Genomic DNA, 23,694 nt, shown 5'->3' with positions numbered 1-23,694 from the left:
AAGGAGCGATGCATTGTTTTAGACCTCACATCGCCGTCTCTAGCACTGTGCATGCTTGTCCATCCTGGTGCCCAACTTCACTTTTATTCCTCCTGAATACACTTCTAATTTCACACCTCACATGCCTGCTAGTTGAAGTGCATTTCATGTAAGTTTAAGTAATAATGACAGTTCTACAGCCAAAGTGTAGCCAGAAAGTGCTGCAGAAATACTTTTAAGAAAAGGTGGTACAGACTTTTGATTTTCAGACCAGGGAAATGCTAATTGAGTTTGTTTAAAACTATTCAAACCACTCTTCAGAGCTGAGTGAGTCCTGGGGGCACCTGGGTGGCTTGGTGGGTTAAGGTTCCAACTCTTGGTCTCGGCTCAGGTCATGATCTCACAGTTTAGTGAGTTTAAGCCCCGTGTCTGACTCTGTGCTGACAGCACAGAGCCTGCTTGAGATTCTGTGTCTCCCTCTCTCTCTGCCCCTCCCCCACTTGCACTGTCTCTGTCTCTCTCAAAGTAAATAAATATACTTTAAAAAAAATGAGTCCTGGGGGCGCCTGGGTGGCTCAGTTGATTGAGCGTCCGGCTTCGGCTCAGGTCATGATCTCACAGGTTTGAACCCCGTGTTGGGCTCTGTGCTGACAGCTAGCTCAGAGCCTGGAGCCTGCTTCAGATTCTGTATCTTCCTCTCTCTCTGACCCTCCCCTGCTTGTGCTGTCTCTCTCTGTCTCTCAAAAATAAATTTAAAAAACACTTAAAAAAAAATGAGTCCTGGTAAAACCACCACAGAGTTTTTTGTTTTCTTTTTTAAGGTTAAAAATTAAAAAACATTTTTTTTCCAAATATTTATTTTTGAGAGAGACAGAGACAGAGCTTGAGCAGAGGAGGGCAGAGAGAGACAAAGACACCGAATCTGAAGCAGGCTCCAGGCTCCAAGCTGTCAGCACTGAGCCCAATACGGAGCTCGAACTCATGAGCTGTGAGATCAGGACCTGAGCTGAAGTTGGATGCTTAACTGACTGAGCCACCCAGGGGCACCTAAGGGTAAACATTTTAAATGGCAAAAGTTTTTTTTTTTAATTTTTTAAGGTTTATTTTATTTTTTATTTTTTAATGTTTACTTATTTTTGAGAGAGTACAAGCAGGGGAGGGAGGGAGAGAGAGAGAGAGAGAAAGAAAGAAACAGAGACAGAGGATCCGAAGTGGTCTCTGCACTTTCAGCAGACAGCCTGATGAAGGGGCTTGAATCCATGAACCTTGAGATCATGACTTGAGTCAAAGTTGGACCCTTAACTGACTGAGCCACCCAGGAGCCCCCGCACCCCCCAGTTTTTAAAATAAAATCAGCCTTGCCTTTATCCAGACCTACTCAAAATAAACCCACCCACCAAACAAAAAGTTTACCCACCAACAGGCAATGATTGGTTCACTTACTTTTTTTTAACAGCGAATGTTGCATACGCTTTTCAAAGCTGAGTATAGCCATCTGGCATGTGAACTGTAGTTGTATCAAAAAAACTGTGGTTTCCCTAGAATGGAAGTCGGAAGGAAACTTTTTTCTTAATTTTTTTTTTCCTTTAGAGCGTTCATGGTATTTTATTTATTCACACATTTGCCCTATGATCAAACAACTTTTCTTATGTTGTATATTTAGATCTCAAGAGTCGTTTTATGTCTTTCTCTTCTTTAATGTTTCCCGCATGTTTAATTTAAATCATTTTCCTTTTAACTTTCTCAGGATTTCAAGCTATTTCTCTTGCCTAACCTTTGTACTCTTGTTCCACTGAATCAAAAAACAAAATTCAAAATGAGCTTTTTTTTGTACATGCAAAACTAGCAGCTACTTCTGTACCTTAAAGCCAAATTCCAGCAAACAAATGAAACGTTTTGCTTTTGGTTCCAGTGAACTGTGCTGGATAGTGTGGTCACTCCCAGGTATCTTTGGGTATCAGCTATTTGACCAGTAAGTAATACTGTGCTTTTGGCCCAGGTCCCAGAAAGTGAAGGGTCACAGCCAGGGAGAGCGTATTGGGACCGCTGGTGCTACCTGTCCTCTGATTTTGGGTCTGGGACTCAGGTAGAAAAGGACTTTTGTGCCCTTGGGAGCAGAGTGTAGTCAAATCCTCACAGCACTTTTGCAGCCAGAAGCTGAGCAAATGTGTTTGCAAATCGCCGTGTGGTCTTGCTGGCAGTGTTTGAGCACAGCCCTCTCGGGGAGGTGGTGATGTTGACCTCCATGGTCTGTTCACTGCCTTGCCTCACACAGAGCACGCTGTTTTCTCCATAACCAGGTGGGCACTCTCTACCTAATGCAGAGAGCAGGTCTTGCTTGGTCTCAATTCCCTGTCTAAAGTGACTTCTTAGTAATACTGCTTTGGGATCATTTGGGTGTCAGTCCCAGCCCCCCTGACTCCCATTCCTGTCCGTATGATAAGGAAGATCAGGGTTTGCTGCCTGCTCTTGACTTTGCAGGGCTGAAGGTGGCATGCCATTAGACCTGGGATGCTGTCGGTATGTTCCTCCAGTGGCTCCCTACCAGGGACCTTTTTGGCAATTGACATCTGTCTTGCCTATTTTGTCTGAAGGAGAATTTCTGTGAGGTGGATTTTAACATATTCGAGTGTCTTCATTGCAGTAAGAAGCACCTTTGCCATAGAAGTAGACCATCATCTATTCCCCGAAGAGCAGTGAATGGGAGGCTGCCCTTACTGAAGACCCTGGTGGGGGCTCTGTCTTTGAAGCGGGCTGCGAGGAGTACTTTGAAGGAGAGGGGGCAGAGGCCGAGGCCCAGTGTCGCAGGATGGCTCCAAGCCTCTGACCTCCCAGCTCCGCTGAGGCTTCTCACAGCACCTGTCATCCTGCATGTCAGTCCCATCAGTGTGCCCAGAATGCCCCTCCGTGTAGAGTGGCGATCTCTGTTCCACAGCCAAGGCGATCCTTCACCCACCTTGCCACGTGGGATCTAAAGGCAGTGCTGGGTGCTGCATGAAACCCCTTGCTGTCGGGTGATGGTTCTCCCTCGAGGGATTTTCACAGCGTGGAGAACCCACTTCTGTCTTCCACCATAGCCTCTATGGAGGCTCCCATGGGTTCCTAAACCCACCGAATCTGACTAGAGATGTGGACTCCGTGACTCTCTCTGGCCAAACCTTTCATCTGTTACTTGGGGATCACTGGTTCTACAGTTCTTTTGAGTGCAAATGAAACAAAGCACCCAACATAGTATTTAACACATAGTAGGTGCTCAAGAAAAGCAAGGCCCATTCCCTGTTCGCTAAGCTTTGTGGATCACCCCTCCTGATGGCAGGGCTGCTTTTTGGATGCTGTGTCACATTTTGCAGAATACAGTGAGCGATGGGATTTCTTGGATTTTCTGTGATGTGAACTGTGAGCTGGTGTGACCCATCCATGTCCCACAATCACATCAGACATGGTTAGCGTGTGTTTTGTTTTCAATTTTAGTGATTCTGGCAGCGAAAAGCTACTACTGGGAAAGGGGCACCATAGAATTCTACAGCCAGAGATAGCTAGTTAGATTATAGCTTTCCAATTTCTGCTGACACTTCCCTCATATTCTGGAGAGTGCCTTTCTTTTTTACCTACTTGCTTCTGAGTTTTAAGCCAATGCCAGGACTTCCCCTCCCCATTCCTTGCTCCCCCCTCTGCCCATAAACAGAGGCCTGTGGAAGACAAGGGGTCCCAGGAAAGTGGTCCTCAAAGTGTGGAATCTCTGCACTTTTGAATGTACGATAACCCCCTGGAAGGCAAACTTAACACTTCTACTTGTGTTTATCTTAATGTTAAAAACTAAGAAATTAAGCCATTCAAATATTTAATATTTGGATGGACATAAGTGACCCTTATACAGTCTGACTGCCACAGGGTCAAGGTTCACAAATGCTAATGTTTATTACTTCAGAAGTTCAAATATTTACATGCCTGGACTTATTTGTTCTTTCCAGAGCCTCTGTGAGTGATCAAAACCTTTGCTACAGGTTTGCTGGGGAGGGGTTGGCAGCAGAGAGCTGCAAAGTGCTGCCCGGAGGCTGGAGGACTCAAGTTCTAGTCCAGGTTCTACAGCTAAGTAGTTGGCCCCACGGGCATGAATCACCTCTCCGGGCCTCACATTCCTCCTCGGTACAGGAAAAGCTTGGACTGGTTGATGGACAGGCGAGGTCCTTTCTAGCTCTAAAATTGTAGGATTTGCAATGTGAAATATAGAAGCGTTCTGCTTGTTCCTGATCCTTTTTCCTTTGTAGTTGGTTTAAGCACCTTTACTTTTTTTTCATAAGGTACCAATCTGTTACTCAAGTGGTCCTTACTGTACTTCTTCATTATAGGCTTCCTTTTTAGTTAGCCTGTTATGGCCCCTACGTGTCTTCTCTGGCACCTGCTGTCTGTCGTCTCCTTTATTTTATTTTATTTTCTTAATTTTTTTAATTTTTAATTTTTTTTTTGAGAGAGAGAGAGAGACAGAGTGTGAGTGGGGGAGGGGCAGAGAGAGAGGGACACACAGAATCCGAAGCAGGCTCCAGGCTCCAAGCTGTCAGCACAGAGTACAATGCGGAGCTCGAACTCAGATCATGACCTGAGCCAAAGTCGGACAGACACTTAACCGGCTGAGCCATTCAGGTGCCCAGGGTAACAACTGTCTTTCTTCTGTTCTGCTGCAGAGGATCCCTATTCTCAGAATCTGGGTTCAACCCACTCACATATCATGCAATTACGCATCCCTTAAGCATCATGAAACTTTAAAAGTTTCGTATGTCTTTATTGAATCCTGTCTCTGCTATCATCTTATTAGCCCAATGAGATGACAGTTTTCCAATTTTCTTGAAACATCAGATATCCACTATTCCTGGCTCCTACCGTTCACTTGCTAGTATTGACAACTTACTATTATTAACAACTTGGCACTTATGTTGGGCCAGACAGTGTAATATGAATTCTCCGTGCATTCTCTTAATGCCCTCAAAAGCCCTAAGTAGTAGATACGGTTATTATCCTCATTTTACAGAAAAAGAAATTGAGGCTTAAAGATTGGTATCCTTACAATGCTGCTTTTACTAAATATCCTTGAAACACTTCCTTAAAAGTTTTCTTAGTAGTAGGGGTACTAAGACCTCTATTCTGTTAGAATCTTTTCCCTCGGAAAGTCAGTTTTCTTCTTTCTTTACCTCACTTCTCAATTTCTGTAGTTTTAAAAATCTGAAGAAGGGATGCCTGGATGGCTGTCAATTAAGTGTCAGACTCTTGATCTCAGCTCGGATCTTGATCTCAGGGTCATGAGTTCAAACCCCACATTGGGCTCCATGCTGGGCATGAAGCCAACTCAAAAAAATAAAGATCTGAAGAAAAAGAAATTTGTATTTGCTTGCAGTCGGGCCTTTAGTAAGGATTTTAGGTGATCAGAGGAGAACAAAGTCTACCTGTGGGTGGCCTCCCCCAAACCTGAAAGGACGCCATAACCAGGGTCCTGGATAAGCTCAGAGCGAAGCCGTGTTGATCTCCCAGATTGGTTTTATTACAAATTCATCCACATAACTTGCTTATTACTAAACTGCTGATGGGGGTGCACAAAAGGTAGGTGTAAGCCCCTTGAAAATTCTGTGGGCAAGGGACATATAAATACAAGATGAAATCTGTCTCTGCACCTCCTTTCTGCACAGATACCTGTGCCCTGGTGCTGGCCCTGTACAGTCCCGGCTTCTGAGAGATAAGCTGATGATAGAGCATCCAGAGACCACAGCCTGCTTTTGCTGTTTTCCCTCGGGCTTTTAATGGGATTATCAAGTATACACAAGAATCTCCCCACCCCCTCCACAAACTCCATCAGCCCAGACCCATTGGTCCTTTCCTGAAGTCCAAGGTGTGGGTCTTGAAAGGAAACGGCAGGGTGGGTTCCGTGTCCTCTGCCAGGTGATGAAATGGAGTGAGACACGGGACTGAATATTTTACATTCACACCAGGAGCTGTTCTGAGCCTTCTGTACCCTTGATGACGCTGACTGTGTCTGCTCTGGTGGCATTTCCTTCTGAGATGTGCCCACAGAACCCTCCTCTCCCACCGGCCTGCTTCTCTGTAGCCCGAGATCTCTCTGTGGGGGTATAAACAGGCCTTGTTTATACCCCCAAAGCTACTGGACCAATGCCTTTTGGCTACATTTTGCCCCTAAAGCAACATGGAGGGTCCACTTGTGCCAGTGCCAGAAACAGGAGAAGATTCTTGGAAGGCATTTCTGACTTCTGTACTTTGTGGTTCAGTGTTGGCTCATGACTGTGCTGCTCAGGGGAGTCCCCTCACCCCTGAGCTCCACTTCTGGACTCAGTAGTCCCATGGCTAATCCATGACAAAGGCTGCCCGTATCTCTGAGAGACCCCTGATCACATTCCAGATTCTTCTCTTAGCATATCCTGAAACAGCACCCCTAAGTAGGAAGTGACATATCAATACCTTACCTGTTGCACGTCCACCCAAAATCCTACTCATTATACCCTTTTGGTGTTTCCGCAGGGGCTTTAAAAATATATAGGTAAAGGTGCCTGGATGGCTCAGTCAGTTCAGTGTCTGACTGTTTGATTTAGGCTCAGGTCATGATCCTAGGGTCAGGGGATCGAGCTCTACACCTAGAGCATGGGCCTGCATAAGATTTTCTCTCTCTGTCTCTGTCTCTGTCTCTCTGTCTCTATCTCTGTCCTTCTCCCCCATTTGCACATGCTCTCTCTCTCCAAAATAGAAAAAAATACGTATACATATATGTAAGAATTCCCTCAACCTTTTTTTAAATTGAATTTTCTCATTCAGATATGCCTGAACAGTTCATTTTCCAGAAAAATTAAATAACATTAAAACATAAAACCAGTTATCTTGGGTTGCCGTACCTCCACCAGAGCCTGTGTTCCTCACCCGGATGACAACGGACAGTTGAGGAGAGCTGTCTTCAGGGGCAACATCTCTTCCCTTTGATCACCAAGGTGGGGGCAGCTGGAAAGCTTCGGAAACTTCTTTCTTCCTTGGCACAGACTCTGGGCCCAGAACCCCCGTTCCCGCCCCCCCCCCCCCCCCCCCCCCCCCCCCCCCCCCCCCCCCCGATAGCTGCCACAGAGACACACACCTAGTCCTGAGATGAGCCGAAGCGTCCTCGAAGTCATTCACCTGACTAGTGTGGGTTGAGCACAACCACGCACCAGGCACTGCCCTGCATGCTGGGGACATGGCAGGAACGGATGGGCTCCCAAGACTGATTCTGTGGCTCTGAGCTTTCTGTGACTTGTGCAGGGCCATGTTAGGGCCAGACTGCTCGCTCTGCGGGCGCCTAGGTGCTGGGCTTTACACAGGGTAGCCTCCATACCAATTAGAAGGGTCTGCTTCATGTGCAGATGAAAGAGGCTGAGACAGGGTGGATAGTAAACATGCAATAAAGCAATTACTATTAACTTGAGAATGATTGCTGTTTCCAGCAGCCCCTTACCTTATTATGAGAAGCAGTAGGTGTGATGGTTAAATGCCCAGATTCAAGAGCCTGATGGCCTGGGATTGAAGCCCAGCTGTTGCAGCTGGGCAAGATGCTTAACCTCTCTGTGCTTCAGTGTCCCTGCCTGGTAAGCTGGTGGGGGTCAAATAAACGATCATGTATAAAATATTCAAAACAGCGCTGGTAGGTAATGAGAACTAACAATTGTGTGAGAAGAATAATATTCTCCCAAAGTGGAGAGAGCCACCATTCTCAATTTCCTAGAGACCGAGAAGGAAAAAGAGCAGTGCTAGTAATATTGCAAGCGCCCAAGAGAGAATTACCCCCTCCACCTCAAGATGAGCCCTCACCCTGGGGGACCACTCAAATGCCCCACATGTGGCTGGGAAGGTTTTCTGAGGAGAGGAGACTAGAGGAGGGGTCTTGGGACCCCTGATGAACAGTGCAGGGCATTCAGTAGACTAGTTTCTACTTGTGAAAACAAAACCTAGGCCCTCACCTACTACCCAAAAGGGAATCTGGTCTTGCCATTGGAGAGTTTCCACAACAGAGAACAATGCATCTGGGAAATAGAAGAGCAGCCATTTAAATTCCCTTTGGCTAGACTTAAAATTAGTGGGAGGGGGTCCAGAGAGAATGGCAGTCGGTCCCCATGTACATGGCACCAAGATAGACAATGAGATGGGTATGGACAACCCCACAGTGTGGATTTGATTTTATTTTTAAATTTATTATTATTATTTTTTTGAGCATGTGCAAGAGAGAAAGAGGGGAGGGGCAGACAGAGGGAGGGAGAGAATCCCAATCTCCGGACGGTTAGGGCAGAGCCCAACGTGGGGCTTGAACTCAAAAACCTCAAGATCATGACCTGAACCTTAACCTTAAGAGTCTTAACTCACTGAGCCAGCCAGGCAACCCCCCCCAAAGTGTGTATTTTAAATTGAACATCTTTGTTACTATTTTAACACATACAGAAGAATTAAAGCTAGCACACCAAACTAGTGATTTTCTGGAGATGATTGTTTAGGATTTAGATGAAAAAGGACAGTTCATAGAAAAATTAAAGCATAGTTTTGGTGGAACTTGGATATAGATAAGTTGTGAACGTAGTTGAAAATCACTCTGGGTTTCGGAAACCCTGGAGGCTAGCGTCTGTGGATAAAGGTTACAACTCATTGTAATCCCTCCAAGGTGGATGTATCTTGGGGGGAAGGGGCAGGGACCTTCCGCTTCAAGTGGTCTTAACACTGAAGGAACTTTTAGGTTGAAAGAGCTATAAATCAGAACATGCCTTTATAAATCAAAGAGGAAATTACTTTGCTACTGCAAATGTTTTCACAGCAAAGCCTCTAGAACTGGGCAGTCATCAACCCGCTGGTAAAACTGCCATGTAGTTCCTAAAGTGACATTGATACATGGTATGATGCTTCCAGAATGATCTCAATCTTTATAATATTTTATATCTTTGACGGTATTAAACAGTGACTTAATATTTGTAAAGTGCATAGAACGGTGCCTGGCCCCTTATGAGTGTGAAGTGTCATAATTCATCAAGCCAAATGATGCTCCTGGTTGAAAGAGAGTCTCATTATTTATTTTTCTGCTTTAAAAGAACCCAGAAAACAATGGTGCACCTGGGTGGCTCAGTTAAGCCTCAGACTCTTGATTTCAGCTCAGATCATGATCTTGATGTTTGTGGGACTGAACCCCACGTTGGGCTCTGAGCTGACAGAGCAGGGCCTGCTTAGGATTCTCTCTCTCTCTCTCTCTCTCTCTCTCTGTCCCTCCCCAACTCTTGCACTCGTATTGCATGCACCTGCACACTGTCTCTCTCAAAATAAACGTTTTAAAAAATAAATTAAAATTTAAAAAAAGTTTAAGGCCCAGAAAATAAAACCCACTGCCAGTTAAGCTGTGACACAATGTTGATTATAAAGACACATCGCGGGACACCTAGCTGGCTCGTTTGGTGGAGCGCAAGGCTCTTCATCTTGGGGTTGTGGGCTGGAGCCCCTGGTGAGAATAAAGACCACTTAAAAATAAAGAGACATGTTCTAATTTCAGAATAGTAGACCATGAAAAAAATGCATCTTGGAATTGATGAACTATATTAACTGTTCATTTGTAGTATCTTAGATTGTTGCTTGATACAGAAAATGGTCCTTTGGGAACAACATTTCAGGCCGACTAAGTAAAAGAAAGGCTGTTTCTTTTCCTGCTGGGGGCCTGTTGCTATTCCAAGAAGAGCTGGGCTTAGAGAAGCACGAGTCCCAAACTAGGTGTAGAGATTACCAATGAATAAATAAACTTTAATAAAAATAAAGAAGAGTTTACTATGGCTGCAACCTGGAATAGATGGCAAGAATTGGAGGTCTGAGCTGACACGGAATAACAACAATATGGATACAGTGTGTGTGTGTGTGTGTGTGTGTGTGTGTGTGTGTGTGTGTTTCATTTCACTTCCCAAGGTACTTTTATATCCCTTATTTGGTCTAACTTTTTTTTACTGAGAACAGATATATATGTGTGTGCACTACATGCTCAATGGAAAAATAAAACCATACAGAAAGGACACTTAGAGATATAACACCTGCGTCATTTTAACAACCATATTTCTATATTTCCATTTTATATAAAAATATCACATATACAATTAAAACAAAACTTGGGCGTTTTACCATCTCTTGTTATTTTTTTTTTTTACAAACCTTTTTCCCCTCCCCCACTCAGTGTTGCCTGCCTGGTGTGTACCAGCCACACTTTGCCCCTTGATCACGTCATCATGTAAAACCAACTCTACCTAGAGGCCTTGGGGGTTGGTGTCATCGTCAGTTGTATTTGATCTTCAAGATCTTCATGGCACCCCTGCGGGCAGTGTAATGTCCGGAACCTCCTTCTATTGAGCAGGCAGCTCAGAGGCCTGAGACACTGAGTGATTCGCGAGAGATATGTGGGTAAGCAGCACGGGATCCTGGCTGGGACGGCTTGTCTTTGAAAGCTGCCCATGACTTTTCTGAGGTCAGGTTGGCCACAGATACAGCCCTGCAACCCGAGACAGCCCCAGCTCGTGCCTCCTGCTCCAGCTTTATTATTACCAACGCTCCCTTCTGCACTCAGAGTGGCCCAGTTTGGATGATAAATTTTGTCTGCTCTAGTCGCTTCCAGAAGGTTGACTCGGGCCAGCCCTGGCTGGGAGACCGCTGGACCTAGTGATCCGAGAGCCAGCATCTATCACTATTTGGCCTTGACGACAGAGTTCCAAGTGAATTGTGGTGTCACAGAAAGAACAAAAAAAAAAAAAGGAAGTTAGCCTTGGCTCTTTGTCACAGGGATTAACCGAGATCATGTATGTGGAAATGTTATACAAATTCTGAACTCTTGGTCAGGTCACATATACTTAATATGAATAAAACGATGAGCGTATCTTCTGTCCTCATTGAGGCCTGCCCGCACTCAAACCCCCAGTGCACTGACCCTTCTGCCGCCCCTCCAAGCAGCTTGGTATTTTATAATCCTAGGGCTCACTTTACCACTTGTAAAATACTGACAGAGGGATTATAATATTCATGACAGCAGGGCTGTGAGAATTAAATGAGATCGTGTGAGAACATCAGCAGGTCTTTATGGATTCAGTAAACATTAGTTCCACTTACCCCAAGGGTTGAGGGAATGAGTGTTTGTTGGCTACAGACTGCCTCACCCCCACCCCGCCCCCCACTCTTCCAGAAACACTTTGTACTGTTTACTGCAGTTCAACCTACCTACACATGCTTGCTTCAAACATACATATTCACATCACCAAAATAGTGGGGGGTCTAAATTCCATAAGTTGAAACCAGTTGCAAGCCCCATGTGGGTTTACAGTGCCCAGCTCAGAGGAAACAAATATTTAGGGCAGATTTTTTCCCATCATTTGCAAAAGAGGTGTTTCATTCCAGTCAAATAGCAGAACTGCAAAAGGTAGAAATCCTAGACAGTCAATTAAAAGATTAAAGTACAACAGATAGTTCTGTTCCTTTCCTGCCATGACTCACTGGGACAGAAAAATCCCATTAAAAAACAAGTCCTGTTGAACAACAGACCAGAGCATTACCCATTGTCCATTGTTCACAGTAAGAAGATGGTTTATCTCCCATTCAGGGTGATACACTTGAAATGTTGGGGGTATTCTAGTCCCAGGTTTGTTGGAAATCACATCTACTGTTCTGTTGTGCTCATGGACCAGCTAAGCATCGCAGATGTGATAGATAGTATCTTGTCATCCGGACAACATCTTCCAACCTACTCTTCAAACCTGGAGGCAGCACAGAACCCAGGCCTACAGCAATGATCTCGGTTCCGGGAGAGCCCCGTGAACACCCAGCACCACCTCCAGAAAATTCTTGAGTATATTGGCAGCACTTTCAACACTTCTGTTTATTTTGTTATCTCACCATCACATGCATATATGGTTAAAAAAAAAAAAACTAAACTGCAGAAAGGTTTCAAATGGAAAGGAGAAGATTCCCTTCTCTCAAAACTCCCAGGCTTTCTCCCAATGGAACCCTGTGTATTTTTCAAGACAAGAAACAACGTGTCTTTTAAAAAATTTAGACAAATGAGATCATTCTGTACTTCAACCCACATATAGATTGCTATTTTCATGGAAGTGGGTATCTTGAAGACCTATGTCAACATGAGCAGATTCCTTTTATTTTATTTTATTTAAAAAATTGTAATATTTATTTTTGAGAGAGAGAGAGAGACAGAGCGTGAGCAGGAGAGGGGCACAGAGAGAGGGAGACACAGAATCTGAAGCAGGCTGCTGCAGGCTCTGAGCTGTCAGCACAGAGCATGATGCAGGGCTTGAACTCATAAACTATGAGATCATGACCTGAGCCAAAGCCACCCAGGCGCCCCAGCAGATTCCTTTTGATGGCTGCCAGAACTCCTTTGCAGGGGCTGCCATATTCTCTTCAGGCTCTGAATCATATGTCCACTTCCCCATCACAGCCTTTGTGCCTCTGCGGCAGCGAGCAGGCCTGTATACGTACATCACGGCATACATACTGGGTATATCTTGAGGTAAATTCCTAAAAATAATTACTGGAACAAAGAGAGTGTGAGTTTTATTTTTATTTAAGTCACTGTTTATATGTTGGTTTGTGTGACTAGAATTTTGATACCAGTTCCCACATTGCTGTCTAAAAATACTGTGCAGGATTCCTGGAAGAGTAGAAGGTATTTATGATCACCCCCTCCCAGCCAGGCCCTGCCCAACACTGGGCCTTTTGTATTTACACAGCACATTTAATGGACTCCCTTTTCTGGGTGTGTGAAGGGAGTTGAAGACTGTAGTTAGCCAGTATATGGTCTCCTCCTCTCTCCTGGATGAACCAAGGAAGAAAAATGCTCACACCGGTGATTAGAATGTCTGCAGCACCGAGGCTGTGGCAGGCAAGGGCTACCCCGGGGCCAGGCCGACTGAAGGCAGGGTTTCAGGCCAGAACAATCCCTGCCTTTGTGCGCTGACTCACCTTTGCTCTTCCTGGTCCTCACCTTGGTAAACACACACCGGTTGGTTGGTGACACTCCACCTTTCACAGAGAATCAGTGAGGGGGCTTCTTCTTCTGTGGGAGGGACTCCTGTGTCTGGGCGCCAACTCCTAAATGTGAGGAACAAACCAGGCCGTTATGTGAATATGAATATACTCCACTTTCTAGAACTTGTGTGTGAATCCACTGCTTTTTTTTTTTTTTAACGTATTTTGAGAGAGAGAGAGAGAGAGAGAGAGTGTGTGTGCGTGAGCATGAGCAGGGGGAGGGGCACAGGAAAACGGAAGGAGAGAATCCCAAGCAGGCTCCATGTTGTCAGCATGGAATCATGAGATCATGTCACGAATTGTGAGATCATGACCTGAGCTGAAATCACAGATCAGACGCTTAACCAACTGAGCCACCCAGGCGCCACTCCATTGCTTTTCAATAAGCTGAATCATCATTAGAAACCAAATATGGGCCCCAAGAAAGTCTACACTCTATCCTTATCTAATGGGAAATATCTCACTCATAACTTATAATAATTGTCAGGGCTAAGAGTAACTTTATCACAATCCTCATCATTGTTATTTTCATTTTCATTTTTATTTCTCAGCGGGCATATCAGCAGCTACATCCCTTCCTTTGTTCAGTGACGTATGCTCTGTAAGGACTCTTGGAAGGGTGACTGCTGGATGGGTACCCCTACTTGTTTAAAATGTTCCTGTTTTTAGTATGGGAACAAAAAGGAGTTACCCACCCAAAAAGGAGCCAACAGAAGAGAAGGAAGCTGACTCTTGTTGAGGGGATATCCTGACAAGCCAGGCCTTTGCCAGCTGAAGAAAATGGCCCTCCTCAAACAGATGGGGAAGTCCCCATTGCTGTGCTTCCGCCTCCCAGCATGCATGGCAGCTAGCCCTGCCCCTCCAATCCCAGTCAGGAGTGGGAGGAAGAAGCAAAGGGGTCAAGGTTATTTGCCCCGGAAACACAATTCATAGTCTTGCAATTGTAGCACAGTAGTTTGTGGTCTGAAGGTCACGCTCAGCCTCCGCTTCTGGGAACACTGGCTAGGATTGTAAAATGATAATCATTTCCCACTGTGCTCCCCACTTGTTCCCTGTTCCAAGGAAGACCTCTAGAAAAGTCATGCTATGATCAGACTCTATTGTTCCCTATAGAAAAATAGAAAACAGTTTTCTGTTTCACTGTGGGGAACTTTCATACTTCCCTGGGGTAGGATAAGAGTCTCTGCATTCATGTTTGGTTTCCAGTCTCCCTGATAAAGTTCTTACCCTGTGCTAGAACTGCCCAGCCTGGCCGTCGCCCAGCCCTAGCACAGCTGTCTTTTACCTAGCAGGTACGTTCTGATCTTGTCCTAGACAATCCAAGCAGGTCAGGTGTCCCCCAAAGGCTCTGATTGCTACCACCCTTTCCAGTTACCTTTCCTCCCTCCCTCTACCTCCTCTGAATTTTTTTTGGAAGAGGGGAGGTGGTTATGCGGGAAGAGGAGAAGAAAGGCATACTAAGGTGGGGGATGTTAAAGACAGAGAAGTTACAGCTAGAAGACTGTGGGCGATTTACAATTTTTTATAAGTAAAATAGAGATGATAATATACACTATGGAAATGAGTGAGAAGGTTAAATGGGTTCACATACATCATTGCCTGGGGGAAGGAGGACACAGAGGTGAAGGGGGAAAGCTATTTGTGACCAACTGGATATAGGAAATACGCCAAATAAAAAATAACGTCAGTGTTTTTGATACTGAGAGAAAGTGGTCATTAACAAAGATTATAGGTCTTTTTAATGATGAAATTAGTTTTGGAGACAGTCTATCATTCTGTGGCCATCTTAAATTTAACAGGTGGAAATACCAAGTCAAGTCCCTACAGAGGCAGTGAGGAGAAACCGTGATGTCTGAATGAGTTCATAATCATAGAGACTTGGGTTCACTCCTTGCCTTGCTGTAAACTAGTTGGGAAGTCTCTTTGCTTCTACGCAGCATGGAATGTCAACCCCTCTCCCGTAGCGTTGATTGCAATAGTAAGAGGAGAGGCCACCACAAATCAGGTGGCTGATTGCTTTGCTTATAGTAACTGCCAGTCTCACTGTTGGCTCCTTACCCTTTTATAGGGAGAGGTCTGGAGATCCAGACGTGGGACTCTTCAGTGTCAAGGGATGTTTGAGACCAAGAGAGTCAATGAAATCCACAAGGAGCCCTGTTTTACTGGGGAATAACTGCCATTATAAGGAGGACGCTGCTTCTGAAATGGGACAGACCTAGCAATCTATCCCTACAATGAGACAGAAAAGACAGATTGGATTCCAATACCACCTTGGGTTACCTTGAGAAGGCAGTTTCTGTGGACCAGTACCAACACATACACTGCGACACAGAGCTCCTCCACTTCTTGTCCTTTGCAGAAGTTAAATACCAGCTTGTTAATACCCCTTCTGTTTTTTAAACTGTGCTTACATTTTTCAAAAAGAAAATAACATTTTTGGCCTCTTGTAAGTAGGTGGAGATTTACTGGGGTTAAAAACAAACAAACATACCTAACAGTTAGTTACTCTGAGAGCTTAGTTTTCTATGCAGAATCATTTTTGTGAGGGCCAGAAGAATGACCAAGAAAAGAAGGGAGGGCAGAGGCAGGGCAGGAGTGGAATCTTCATCTGGTTAGAAGTAGACTGTGGACATTTGATTGAGATCCAGTGAGCCATGCAGTAGCCAGGGCTACAGTCCCTCTGTAAGGCAGCACGGATGGTCAGGCTTTCTGGAGTTTGAGCCCCTGGTACTGGTATACTTTTTCTATGGTAGCTCTTTCCTGGCTGGTTTTCTTTTCTTTTTCCCTTTTTTTAAAAAAATGTTTTTATTTATTTTTGAGACCGAGAGAGACAGCGTGAGCAGGGGAGGGTCAGAGAGAGAGAAGGAGTCACAGAATCTGAAGCAGGCTCCAGGTTCTGAGCTAGCTGTCAGCACAGAGCCTGATGCGGGGCTCGAACCCACGAACCATGAGATCATGACCTAAGCTGAAGCCGGATGCTTAAGTGACTGAGCCACCCAAGCACTCCTCCTGGCTGTTTTTCAAAACTGCTTTTCCCAGAGCCTCTTAGAATTGCTCTTATGAAGGACCCATGTCTCCTACAGAGAAAACATTAAACAATTTTTATTTATTTATTTTTGAAAGATAGAGAGAGAGCATGAGCAAGGAGGGGCCGAGAGAGGGAAACAGAGAATCCCAGGCAGGCTCTGCACTGCCAGCACAGAGACCGATGCGGGGCTCAAACTCATCAACTGTGAGATCATGACCGGAGCGGAAACCAAGAGTCAGACGTTTAACTGACTGAGCCACCCCAAGTGCCCCAATTAAACAATTTCTAAAAGTGAAATTCAAAGTGGTATTTATCTTACTCCCTTCCACCTCCCTTTTCTCTTGAAGAACCTTTTCTCATTCAAGTTTTGACATCTGAGCATGTGGCCTTTCTAGGTACCCTTATTCAGAATTTTTCTCTCCTTTATCTAAACTCCCCAAAAAGTGAACTCCCAGAAGTGGGCAGGAGCTGAGTCTCACTCAGGTCAATGCTCACCACAGTTGTGCAACAATAAGGCATGTCCAGTAGGATGCATGAAGGGTGTGAAGGGAAGAGAGCATCTTCTAATATCTTGTCATGTATCATTTGCCATTATCTCAGATGTATTAGATTTTTGCCCTCGTGAGTGGAGATGAAATGGATATCCCTCCTTGTCTCATCTTTTCTGGCATTAAACATATTTTAGATCTACTTCAAATGGTGCCTTCTCCACCAAGTTATTTCTGTCTTTCCTAGGACCAGGAAGTCTTCCGCACTCCTGAAACACCCATTTTACATGTGTTTGCATATTGACGGTTGCATGAATTACTTGTGTCAATTTCTAGGTTCCCTATGGTGGACATGAGGTCCCCAAGTACAACAACCATGGTGCTCCCATCTGCTTCTAACTCCAGGACTCGGCACTTAGCTAAACATACAGGGAATCCCACTGCAGAGGCGCTGAGTTGCAGGAAGTCCTGCAGGCCACAGGGTGTTCAGAGGCCACCTGGTGTTAGGTTGTAAACAGTAAGCCTACGAAAGCTATGGCTTCATCTCTCCAAGGAGGCCCCCGGGCTTGGATGAGGTCCTCCTGTTCACAGCATGTTCTGTAATCATGTTCAGGCTGCTTTGTTCATTTCCTTGTTATGATAGCAGTGATCAGCCATCAAAACATAGCTTATCTAGGGACGCCTCGGTGACTCGGTTGAGCGTCCAACATCTGCTCAGGTCATGATCTCACAGCTCGTAGGTTCGAGCCCCACATTGTAGTCTCTGCTCATAGTTTGGAGCCTGGAGCCTGCTTTGGATTCTGTGTCTCCCTCTCTTTCTGCCCCTCCCCCACTTGTGGTCTCTCTGTCTCTCTCTCAAAAATAAATAAACATTAAAAAAAATTTTAAGAAAACGTAGCTTATCTTCTGAATCTGGAAGACCAGTATTACATTGGCAGTGACCAGTTTATGGAGGGAGAATGGTTTAGATGGCTTGAGAAATTATGACAATATGACCTAGCCTCTGTGTGATACATATTGCTTCTGCTTCTGAGTTCTGTCATGTAATTTGCAAAGCAAATCCAGAAAGCTTCTCTTCCTTTGCTTATTTTATTGTTAATTCTACGAAACGGTAAGGTTGAAGGAATGATTGGAGACCAATCATTTATTGTGTTATATTGTAGATACTCTTTGACACCGTACTGTATGTTATTTTATTTACAGCGTCTCCACGGAGTGGGTCTTAGTTTCTTCCATTTTACAAATGAGAGAAGAGAAGCTTCAGTGACATCATGACCCTAGATAACTTTTTCTCACTTCTCTTAGTTTGTAGATGGCCAAGCTGGAATTTGAATCCAGATCTACTGATAAAAATTCTTTGTTCTGCTCATTCTGCTTCATTTGATATGAGGAGGATATGGGAACTTGGTGATTTTATTTTTTAACACTAAGAATTGTGTGTTTTGTGTTCACAGGGAAGCAAAGGTGCCTACCGGTACCACTGGCAGAGCCACAATGTTAAGCACAGTGGCGTGGATGACATGGTCCTGCTCTCCAAGATCACCGAGAATGCCATTGTGGAGAATCTGAAGAAGAGATACATGGATGACTACATTTTTGTATCCTTTATGGGCTTCTTTGGGCTTTTCTAGTGAGATGACCATATCTGCCAGAAACGGTGGCCGGTTCCCAGTGTGGAAGATCTGTCTGAAATTCTGAATGGACACTAGGTGCTCAAGTCATTTTCACCATTTCAGAATGCAGTTTTGCTCTTTTCTGCCCCTTTATTGAGATTGTGGGAAGGGTAAAGGTGATGCTAAATTATTTTCCCGGCATTTCACAAAATCAAGATGCAGCCAGTATTCATCTGTTTTGGTCGATGGCCCTGTACCTTTGACGTGCTTTAGCCAGGCACGTGGCATCTAAAACCTCTCCTGTTCTTTAGGGAAAGTCCAGGTCTGCAGAGAATTCTGTCGATAGATCTCCCTAATTGCAAAGCAGACAGTTCAGTCTGGACCTAAAAGTTTTTTAAATGATTGCCTCATGCAAAAAATATGCAATTTTGCCAGTTTTTCTGCCTTATGTTTACTAAAGGAAACATGAGACAGGAAGATCAACTATTGAAAATGCCTGACATTCTTGAGTTGTTCTTTATGTTTCAATTTTAGCTTGCCAGATGCCATTTTTTATAGGGCTTTAAAAAATTCAGAATGGAAATTTGATTCAAATGTATGTTGACTTCATTATACACAGAGAACTGTGATATTTGCCTAAGTTCCTACAGGATTCTATGTTGTTTGGTGCAAATGTACAAAGATCTCTTAGTGAAACGATTGGAGAGCTGGTCGTAGAAATGCAAAGATCTGTGGAAATCTATATTACAGCACCAGAAGGTTCAAGGGTGGTGCACTTGGTGACTTCTGAAGCCACGGTATTATGGAGGACCAGTAACAGTGGAGTGTTTGTGACTGCTGTGGCATACCTTTTAGATTTTAACCCCCAAAGCTTGAGGAGGTATAGATTTCACACCTGTAGCTTCTGTTTGTTACTTATACCACTCATGTGACTATTAGGTGTAAGCACCCATACATAGGCAACAATACTTTTGCAAGGATTGCCTGTCTCCTACTTGGTGAGTGGGAAGTTCAATGCACCAGGTCTTTATCCAGCCGTACTAACAAAACTATTCCAAAACACTTGGATAGCTCTGACTGGTACTGGGCTATTTCTTGTTTACCATAGGAAATTTTATCAAATCTCTGGCTCTTAAAACCCTAAACCCCTGCTTTTAAGCATTAACAGATATATTTGGATTTGTTAATGATGTTAATAATAGCATCTTGGTCAAGGAGGGAGCCTACTGCCTACGGATGAAATCTGCCCACTGCCCATTTTGTAACAGAGGTTTTATTGGAATGTCACCGCACTCATTCGTTTACTTACTGTCTGCGCCTGCTTTCATGCTACAAAGGCAGAGGCCAGCAGTTGCAACAGGACCATATGACCTAAAATAACTACTTTCTGGCCCTTTAGAGAAAAAAATTTGCTGATTGCTAGACACCTGTGCAGTTTCCTTTAATTGTATGGAAGCCGTTGTATTCAGTAGAAGTTTTCATTTTATTTGGTCAAAAAATTGAAATATGCTCACTTTAATCGGGGCTTATCGTCATGACATTTTAATTGCTTCTGTGTGCAAGTCCCATGGCCCTAGGGAACTGGCGGCTGATTAGGAGTTGGGTGCAGGATGCCGTTCTGGACTGGCTCTGAACCTTACTCTGCATGGGCCTGGTGACCTCAGGGAAGTTTTGGGATCTGTGTGCCTTGATTCCCTTCCCAGTAAAATGGGAGTGACAATGAAATCTCCCACATGAGCCTATTGCAGTGCTAAATGAAATAATGAATGCGTAATGAATAATGAGCATATACGCTCCTTCCATATTTCCAAGTTATGTTCCAAAAATTCAATTTTAAAATTGCTTATTGAAAATTCAATGCATTTTACCATAGAAAGTGATTTAAATGGAGGATTGGTTTATTGACAAGCCCATAAAAGGCGAATTTCCACTGACTATAATTGAACAAAGTATTTTCCATGTTCTTAGTACATGGACTTTGCTTCTTATGTTATTTATATAGAAGTGTGGTTTTTTAAAAAGCTGAGTAAGAAAGAAAATGATGTTAGTGGTTATCAGCAACCAGTTCATCGTTAAACTAGACAGACTCACACTTCTCCCTATAAAGATTGTTTACCCCTAAACCCCAGAAATTGAGGATGGGAATTTTGTTTCGTGTACTTTCTTAAAAACAAAACAACAACTCTTTAAAGCAATACACTCATGTAACATGATTTATAAAATGCAGTCAGTCAGAAAGGAGAATGCCATCTATTTCCTCCCATAACCTCTTGGTGTAGAATTTTCAACTTAACATATATATTAACATATATATGCATGTCTAACATAGATATAGATATATAGATATATGTTTGTTTTCTTGTTAATTTTAATAGAAATGGCATCATCTTGCTTCATGTATTTCTTAGTTTCCTGCATAATTCTTGGCATGGTGCATTGTATTAAGTATTTACTGAAAATCTGTTGACTATCAAGACTTGCTTTTTATATTCAGACAGCAGAATTTTTAAATGACTCACACAGAGGGGGCTGATTAGGAGCCTTTGAATTAATGTCTTTGAATCAATGGCTGACTAATCATGTGTTCTACCAAGGAAATGAGTTAGTTGACCATTAATGGCTTCATGTTTTAGAAATCTCTACCCACTCAGTACACGAGAAACTCAGCATCCGTGTGCTTTCCATCAAGAGCACAGAGCCTCTTTCAGCTTTGAGGAAGCTTGATGATTCTTTTGGATATTTTTGAAGTAATACCAAGCATCTAACTGCAGATCTTATCCTCTGTTAAGTGATAAAATCATCCTTTATCAGTTCAGTGCTATGGGAATATTATTATGATAGAGTAACATTATTTTAAAAAAGAGGATTCCTTCCCTCTCTCTCCTAAGCTTAATAGTTAAGGCAAGAAGAGATTCAATTTCATGTTAAGTTATAAAATTGCTTCCTTCACCTCTTCTATATCTAATACCAGCACATTGTTTTGTATTGAAGGTCAGCGTTTGGAACAATCAATTGTTAATGCATTCAGGCTGAATGCACATTTCTTTGTTCTACATTAGGAAGAAAAATCTACTTAGAAAACACAAACACTTTTACCAATAAAACCCCGTAATTTTCAGCTATTTGTCCTAAGACAAGGAAGGTTTAATTTACCATCCATTTTTTCCCCTGAATGTTGCCACATTTCTTAAAATTACATTCTAAAACATATGAGGAAAACACTGCAGTGTTCGCTCTCATGCTTGGCGAGACATCACTTATAGCCACTTCCCTGATGAAAATAGTGCCATACAAAGCACTCCCCGCTCATTTGGTCCAACTTTCTCCCAACTTGTTTTTACTCAAAGACCACACTTAAGTGTGCTTGGCATTTTCAGCCCTTGGATTAGTTGAGACTTTTGTGCCCAAGCAACCGGAGCCCAAGGCAGTGCAGTTGTTCCGAGGTTGGGCCCTTGGCCATCAGCTCACATGGAGGGGGCCGCGTGCTGCAGTGACGTGGATGTTGGTCTGGTGGCTGGAGCCGGGGGCTCAAGTTCCAGCCTGACCTGTCTCCATGTATGTGGCTTCAGGCAAATCCCCTCACCTCCCCGTTCCTCCTCAGTGATAAATCCTGGGAAGTCAACTAGATCAGTTTGGGTGGTTTTGCAAATTCACTCACTACTAAAAAAATTTTTAAGTTAAAACTCAACTTTGCCTATCAGACGATTGCCTATGCTATTATCACATTTCATAAAACGTGGGCACCTGGCTGGCTCAGCCAGTAGAACATGTGACCCTTGGTCTCAGGGTCATGAGTTTGAGTCCCATGTTGGGTGTAGAGATTACTTAAAAATAAAGTTTTTTTAAAAAAAGAATATTTTAAGAGCCCAGAAGTAGAAAGGAAAGTATCTACAAATAAAGAACAATCCTATATAGTGAATAAATTGAGCTTCATGAAAAATTCAAGGCAGTTTGTCTTTCTGGCATTTTTGCTGAAGAACAATGAAAACTCATGGATCCACAAGCGTTTGGAAACCAATCAATTAAAGATATGTTGGGTCTCTTCTGTCTTGTACAGTCTATTGGATAAGATGATGTTTATTTTATTTTTCTCTGAGAAGTATGTGCGTGTGTGTGTGGGGGGGTATCATGGCCTCATATCTCCGTACATTTTGAAAATTAACCTTGGGCCACACCTTCACAGCCAAAGACTATGTGGGTAGAGACAGGTTACGTTCCGATTCTGCCTGAGCAGCTTTTTCCAAAGGCACACCTGAATTATGTAGTAGAGAGTGGGAGGGAGTATCTGAGTTATCTGGGAAAGGGCCCCACCCGGTAGGAGACCTGTGATCTCAGAGAAGCAGCTGGGGTCTCGACAGACCAGGTGAAAAGCAGGGCAGGCCATTAGATAAACAAATCGGGCCAAATTCACACCTGGAATAACTAAAATATGTTTGTTTTCTTTCTTTTGTGTGTGTGTGTGTATGGTTTTTTTTAATAGTTTATTGTCAAATTGGTTTCCATATAACATCCAGTGCTCTTCCCCATCCTCCATCACCACCACCCCTTTTCCACTCCCCCTCCCCTTCAACCCTCGGTTCATTTTCAGTATTCAGTAGTCTCTCAGGTTTTGCGTTCCTCTCTCTCCCCAACTCTTTCCCTCTTCCCCTCCCCCTGGTCCTCCATTAGGTTTCTCCTGTTTTCCTGTTAGACCTATGAGTGCAAATATATAGTACGTGTCCTTCTCTGCCTGACATTTCGCTTAGCATGACACCCTCGAGGTCCATCCACCTTGCTACAAATGGCTGTATTTCATTCTTTCTCATTGCCATGTAATACTCCATTGTATATATGTATGTGTATATATATATACACCACATCTTCTTGATCCATTCATCAGGTGATGGACATTCAGGCTCTTTCCTTGATTTGGCTATTGTTGACAGTGCTGCTATGAACATTGGGGTACACGTGCCCCTATGCATCAGCACTTCTGTATCCCTTGGATAAATCCCTAGCAGTGCTATTGCTGGGTCATAGGGGAGTTCTATTGATAGTTTTTTGAGGACTCTCCACACTGTTTTCCAGAGCAGCCGCACCAGTTTACATTCCCACCAACAGTGTAGGAGGGTGCCCGTCTCTCCGCATCCTTGCCAGCATCTATAGTCTCTTGATTTGTTCATTTTAGCCACTCTGACTGGTGCGAGGTGGTATCTCAGTGTGGTTTTCCTTTGTGTTTCCCTGATGATGAGTGATGTTGAACATCGTTTCATGTGCCTGTAGGCCATCTGGACGTCCTCTTTGGAGAAGTGTCTGTTTATGTCTTCTGCCCATTTCTTCACTGGATTATTCAAATACTAAATTCATTCTCTTCTCTCAATTCTTCTGATTTAGTTACGCTTGTAGCTACTTAGTGCAGATTTGAGCTGCATTATTCATCTCAGGTTGAACTTTATTTTTCAGGAATCCTCCCAAATAATACTGAGCTGAGAGCCCTACTGGAAGAATGAGGGAATAGCTATAGTTTTCCCTCTTCTACTGG

At 43.7% G+C, this 23,694-nt stretch overlaps 1 protein-coding gene across 1 annotated transcript in view; it reads left to right on the top strand.

Moving 5' to 3' along the window:
• Positions 1 to 23,694, top strand: part of MYO1E (myosin IE) — a 199,436-nt gene that overhangs the window by 60,707 nt on the left and 115,035 nt on the right. The window contains exon 2 of the mRNA XM_029952955.1: positions 18,015 to 18,158. Coding sequence (XP_029808815.1) covers positions 18,015 to 18,158 — 144 coding nt within the window. The remainder of the gene's footprint in view (positions 1 to 18,014; positions 18,159 to 23,694) is intronic.

The sequence above is a fragment of the Suricata suricatta genome, chromosome 9 (assembly GCF_006229205.1).
Source record: "Suricata suricatta isolate VVHF042 chromosome 9, meerkat_22Aug2017_6uvM2_HiC, whole genome shotgun sequence".
Classification (NCBI taxonomy): Eukaryota; Metazoa; Chordata; class Mammalia; order Carnivora; family Herpestidae; genus Suricata; species Suricata suricatta.
The sequence above is the reverse complement of the archived record's forward strand: the minus strand, read 5'-3'. Positions and strand labels throughout refer to the sequence as shown.